At 45.6% G+C, this 6,000-nt stretch overlaps 1 protein-coding gene across 1 annotated transcript in view; it reads right to left on the bottom strand.

The window, feature by feature from the left end:
- LOC130165651 (uncharacterized) overlaps positions 1 to 6,000 on the bottom strand; it is a 37,485-nt gene that overhangs the window by 15,141 nt on the left and 16,344 nt on the right. The window contains 7 exon segments of the mRNA XM_056371099.1: positions 1,384 to 1,974; positions 2,092 to 2,138; positions 2,433 to 2,606; positions 2,698 to 2,871; positions 2,985 to 4,785; positions 5,465 to 5,690; positions 5,833 to 5,911. Of these exon segments, the coding sequence (XP_056227074.1) occupies positions 1,384 to 1,974; positions 2,092 to 2,138; positions 2,433 to 2,606; positions 2,698 to 2,871; positions 2,985 to 4,785; positions 5,465 to 5,690; positions 5,833 to 5,911 (3,092 nt within the window).

Genomic DNA, 6,000 nt, shown 5'->3' with positions numbered 1-6,000 from the left:
GTCATTAGTAGTATTGTCATCTAACTGCAGTGCAGAGGTTTGGCAGTCTTGCTGGATACACAAGGGAAGCTTGAGTCCTTCTTGTAGAGTTTGGCAATAACATCCCTAAACTGCAGTGGTCGGCGACTGGCGGCTTGCCAGCAGTAAAATATCTGACCCATCATATTATTTAATACAAATATTGATCTCCATCTGAGCAGCAAGTTACCCGCAGAATCACTTCCTCTTTAGCAATTTTGTCTAGAAAATAAAAGTGTGAGAAAGTTTTTACAGCATTTTATTTCAAACTATTGTAAGCTTTTATTCTGAAAATTTCTTAAGGAAGTTCCAAAGGTTGTGTTGCTTGCTTGACAAAACTCGGATGGATGGAGCTCACATACGATGTGTGATGTGAAGAAAAAACCAGAGTTCAGTAAATCAGTCAGTCAGATGTATAATATGTGACTGTGGGTGAACGAGCTCACAAACATCAGAGAGAAGTGTCAAATCAGCGGAAAGATAGGAACCACAACTTCCGGTCCAGATTTTCAGAATAAAATCAGAGGGGAAAAATGATGCAGATGATGAGAAAGCTCGTGGGAGGCGATTCTACCCAAAAAGATGATCATATGATCTTTGTACCACCTCTGTCTGTGATTGTGGGCCACAGCGCCACATGTGAACAGTAACACAGTAAATTCCAGTTGCATTTTGATCAATATCTTGAATTAGCCTTTGATTATGTTCTGGCCGCCATCTAATGGAGTGGAAGAAAACTGACTTGTCGATCCCTGCTATGTAAACAGAGGATTTTACCCAGACAGACTTAGTGGTGTTACACCACTAAGTCTGTCGCGCACACACACACACACACACACACACACACACACACACACACACACACACACACACACACATACACGCACACGAGAGAAGCCCCTCCCTCCAGATGTTGCTCATGTGCACCTGCACTGAGAGTCCTTGTTGACGCTCCGTTTGTTTTAGTTGTTAATGTACTCGTGGCTCCGCTGTAGATGACTTGTTTCCTTGCGACAAGGATCCTTTATCCTTGTGGGTCCCAAAAAATACTGTCCAAAGTCAAAACAACTTGCAGTTGGATATACCAATCCATTTATTTCAGTTTTAACAAAGTACTTATTTTCACATAAACACATCACCTCCACCTCTGCCTTACGGTCAAAAACAATAGACCTCGTTATGCGCACCTGTAATCAAATCAACTCCACACTTAAATAAACTCTCATGGCTGTCCACAGCGCCACCCTGGCTACAACTGAAAATGGCTCCAACAGTCCTGAAGCTGAAGACATGATCAGCTGATGTGAGCATTACTTCAATACTCTGCCTTAACTAATACTCATTAGTTTCATTTACATCTAGATCAATTGCCATGAAAGTGCAGGGGCAGGGACACAGAGCCAAACCGGACTCCAAACCCAGGATACAGAGGTTCAGTGAAGGTGGTGTTGTAGGTGTGGAGGTGGATCAGTTTGTTAGAGGAGACTCTGTAGAAGGACAGAGAGCCAGCAGGACAGTCCACATACACTGCTACTCTGTTAGGGACAGAGGAGGAGGAGGAGGAGGAGGAGGAGGAGGAGGAGGAGGAGGAGGAGGAGGAGGAGGAGAAGGAGTAGACAGATGTTTTTATGTCATTGTGACAGACAGAGTAACGAGCATCAGAGCAGTTCAGACTCCAGGACTGATCGTTCCTTCCAAACACAGAGTCATTACTGTTTCCTCTCCTGCTGATTCCTCTGTAATTCACTGATATATAAACCCTTCCTCTCCACTCGACCTCCCAGTAACAGCGACCAGTCAGACCAGTTGAAAACAGCAGCTGAGACCAGTGGTCAAATCTGTCTGGATGATCAGGATATGACTGATCCTCCTCCACATGTGTCACCTTCCTGTTGTTGTCAGACAGTTTGATCCTTCTGTTCATTGTGTTTGTGTTGATTGTGAGTTCACAGGAATCTGATGGAGAGAACAAGACACAGCTGCAGTTATTGATCATCTAATCAGTTATTGACAGTTTGATGATGGTTGAATGTGCTGCTTTGTTTTCATCAATCACATTAAAAACACACTTACACTTGCTCAGACCTGGTGTCAACCATCGGACTCCACCAGGCTCCGCCCTGAAAGGAGGAGGGGGGTCAGACCAGCACGTTCTCTGTCAGCATGCACACATGGACATTACATGGCTCTCATACACAGACTGTTTGATTACTGTGTTCAGATGGAGGCTTGTGTCTATGGATGTACATTGACCGCAGAGAAACAGGAAGTGGAGTCTTCATCTTTAATGATACAGATCAGGGAGGAGACATGGAGAAGATACTTCATCACCTTGTCTAATAGTAAAGTCTGCACCTGCATAAAGTCCCTCCTCTATCAGACAGTGTGTGTGTCTGCAGCAGGCCTCTACATACCTGAGAGTGTCCAGTCTCCAGTCTGGATCCTCCAGTCCAGCAGACAGAAGCTTCAGTCCTGAGTCTCCTGGATGATTGTAGCTCAGGTCCAGCTCTCTCAGGTGGGAGGGGTTGGAGCTCAGAGCTGAGGCCAGAGAAGCACAGCCTTCCTCTGTGACCAGACATCCTGACAGACTGAACACACAAAACAACACACAGGAACCCTCTGTCAACACCTGCTGCTCTGTTAAACTGTCATCAGATAAACAGGTTGATGGATCCTGACCTGAGAGTCTCCAGTGTACAGAGTGGACTCTCCAGTCCAGCAGACAACAGCTTCACTCCTGAGTCCTGCAGGTCGTTGTTACTCAGGTCCAGGTGTCTCAGACTAGAGGACTGGGAGCTGAGGACTGAGGCCAGAGCTTCACAGCTTCTCTCTGAGAGGTTACAGTCACTCAGTCTGAAGAGATGATCATGAGGAATTAAAGAAGAAAGGAAGTTATTTTCTCTCCTGTTAAAAAGACAGAAGTGTCTTTATATAATGATAAATAAATCAACTCTCTCTACACTTACACAGCTTTCTTAGAGGCTTTGACCACTGGCAGCAGCTTCAGAAGAGCCTCCTCTGAAGCAGAGTATTTCTTCAGGTCAAACACGTCCAGATGTTCTTCTGAGGACAGTAAGATGAAGACCAGAGCTGACCATTGAGCAGGAGACAGTTTATCTGTGGAGAGACGTCCTGATCTCACGGACTGTTGGATCTGCTTCACTAGAGAACGATCGTTCAGTTCATTCAGACAGTGGAACAGGTTGATGCTTTTCTCTGCAGAGGGAGTCTCTTCGATCTTCTTCTTGATGTACTGGACTGTTTCCTGATTGGTCTGTGAGCCACTTCCTGTCTGTAACATCAGACCTCGTAGGAGAGTCTGATTGGTCTGCAGTGAAAGACCCAGGAGGAAGCGGAGGAACAAGTCCAGGTGTCCATTTGGACTCTGTAAGGCCTCGTCCACAGCTCTCTGGTAGAGGTTTGTCTCTGTGGATTTGTCTCGTCTTGGTTCAGACGTCTTGGAGGTTGATTGTTCTTCTGACATCAGATTGACTCCAGACTTGATGAAGGTCAGACGGACATGAAGAGCAGCCAGAAACTCCTGAACACTCAGATGGACGAAGCAGAACACCTTGTCCTGGTACAGGCCTCTCTCCTCTTTAAAGATCTGTGTGAACACTCCTGAGTACACTGAGGCTGCTCTGATATCGATGCCACACTCTGTCAGGTCTGATTCATAGAAGATCAGGTTTCCTTTCTGCAGCTGCTCAAAAGCCAGTTTTCCCAGAGACTCAATCATCTTCCTGCTCTCTGGACTCCAGTGTGGATCTGTCTCAGATCCTCCATCATACTTGACCTTCTTCAGTTTGGACTGAACCACCAGGAAGTGGATGTACATCTCAGTCATGGTTTTGGGCAGCTCTCCTCCCTCTCTGGTTTTCAACACCTCCTCCAGAACTGTAGCAGTGATCCAGCAGAAGACTGGGATGTGGCACATGATGTGGAGGCTTTGTGATGTCTTGATGTGGGAGATGATCCTGCTGGCCTGCTCCTCATCTCTGAACCTCTTCCTGAAGTACTCCTCCTTCTGCGGGTCGGTGAACCCTCTGACCTCTGTCACCACGTCAACACACTGAGGAGGGATCTGATTGGCTGCTGCAGGTCGTGTGGTTATCCAGAGGCGAGCAGAGGGAAGCAGTTTCCCCCTGATGAGGTTTGTCAGCAGCACGTCCACTGAGGTGGACTCTGTAACATCGGTCAGGATCTCAGTGTTGTGGAAGTCCAGAGGAAGTCTACACTCGTCCAGACCGTCAAAGATGAACACGACCTGGAACCGATCAAACCTGCAGATTCCTGCTTCTTTGGTTTCAGTAAAGAAGTGATGAACAAGTTCCACCAAGCTGAACTTTCTCTCTTTCAGCACATTCAGCTCTCTGAAGGTGAATGGAAATGTGAACTGTATGTCCTGGTTGGCTTTGTCTTCGGCCCAGTCCAGAGTGAACTTCTGTGTTAAGACTGTTTTCCCAATGCCAGCCACTCCCCTTGTCATCACTGTTCTGATTGGTCCGTCTCTTCCAGGTGAGGCTTTAAAGATGTCTTCTTGTCTGATGGTTGTTTCTGGTCTGTCTGGTTTCCTGGATGCTGTTTCAATCTGTCTGACCTCATGTTGATCATTGACCTCTCCAGTCCCTCCCTCTGTGATGTAGAGCTCTGTGTAGATCTGGTTCAGAAGGGTTGGGTTTCCTGCTTTAGAGATCCCCTCAAACACACACTGGAACTTCTTCTTCAGGTTAGATTTGAGTCTCTGTCGGCACATAGCAGGAGATTCTGGACGGACACAAAAGTATATTTTCTGAAAGTTGCTGTATCTAACTTGTTCACCAACAAGAGAATGGAGTAAGACTCTAAACAAATTCACACTGTGAGCTACTCATCGCTCCCTTGCCCCTCCCATTCTGTTTCCTGACACGACAACACTAACATATCTACTTAACACAGCTTTGCAGGGCAGCTACAGCTCTAAAATTAGCATTAGAAGAATAACAATTTGCTGTTCTATGGCAGCATTTCAAAAACACAATGACTAGTAACGAAGATTTACAGTTTAGGATTTATAGCACATAATTTTCCCAAACATTGTTTGTAGAAGCAGCATTGAAATTAGAATTTTCCACCCGTCCTCGAGGTCCCATCAAGGGGACGGAGGACAGAGAGGTCATGATCAATATTATAATAACAAGTTGCCTTTAATGTTGCAGTTGATAAAAATGTGGTTTTCTTTGGAGGAGATGTCTCTTCCTTTTCACCATTTATCCATCATCAGGGCATCAAAACTGGTCAGTGTTTAGATTAAATAACATAATTAAATTATTGTCCTGAACGAAAAGACAAGAAATTAGACCTTTACTGAATTATCAAGAAAATATGATCATCCCTGAGGAATGTGTTGATGTCAGTAAAAGTCTCATTTCTCCATCATGTTGAATCTTTAGAGAAATCCTCTTACTGCTCTGCAGACAGTCAGCCAGCTCCTCCTGCTTCATTCTCCTCAGGAAGTTCACTGCGATCTTCACAAATGCCTCTCTGCTGCTCCTCTGCTCTTCATCCTCACCGTCCAACAGCTCCTCATCCTCCCTCTGACTCCCTGAGCATTCTGGGTAATCTGGACTCAGAAGCTTGTGCATCTTCTTCAGCTCGTTCTTGACAAAAGTGACCATGTTCTCCTCCAGCCGCTGGAACAGAAAACTATATGAATGACAGCATCAAACATCAGATCCATGTTGGACAGACTGACAGTCCACTGGTGTGAAAGTGCAGCATGGAGATTATTGTGAACACAACAGATGGAACAGTAGTTGTTGTACATGTACAGACCATAAATATGGAGTCCAGCTGTGTTTGATGCTGCTGGGCAGACTGAGCACTGGGAACCTCTGAGCTCTCCTGGTCCACTCTGTGGAGGAATCATGAAGAATGAGCTCACATTATGTCTGTCCACACAGAGACAGACACAAGCTAAAGGTCCACGAAGTCATGTTTGGA

The sequence above is a fragment of the Seriola aureovittata genome, chromosome 24 (assembly GCF_021018895.1).
Source record: "Seriola aureovittata isolate HTS-2021-v1 ecotype China chromosome 24, ASM2101889v1, whole genome shotgun sequence".
In the NCBI taxonomy this organism is placed as follows: domain Eukaryota; kingdom Metazoa; phylum Chordata; class Actinopteri; order Carangiformes; family Carangidae; genus Seriola; species Seriola aureovittata.
The sequence above is the reverse complement of the archived record's forward strand: the minus strand, read 5'-3'. Positions and strand labels throughout refer to the sequence as shown.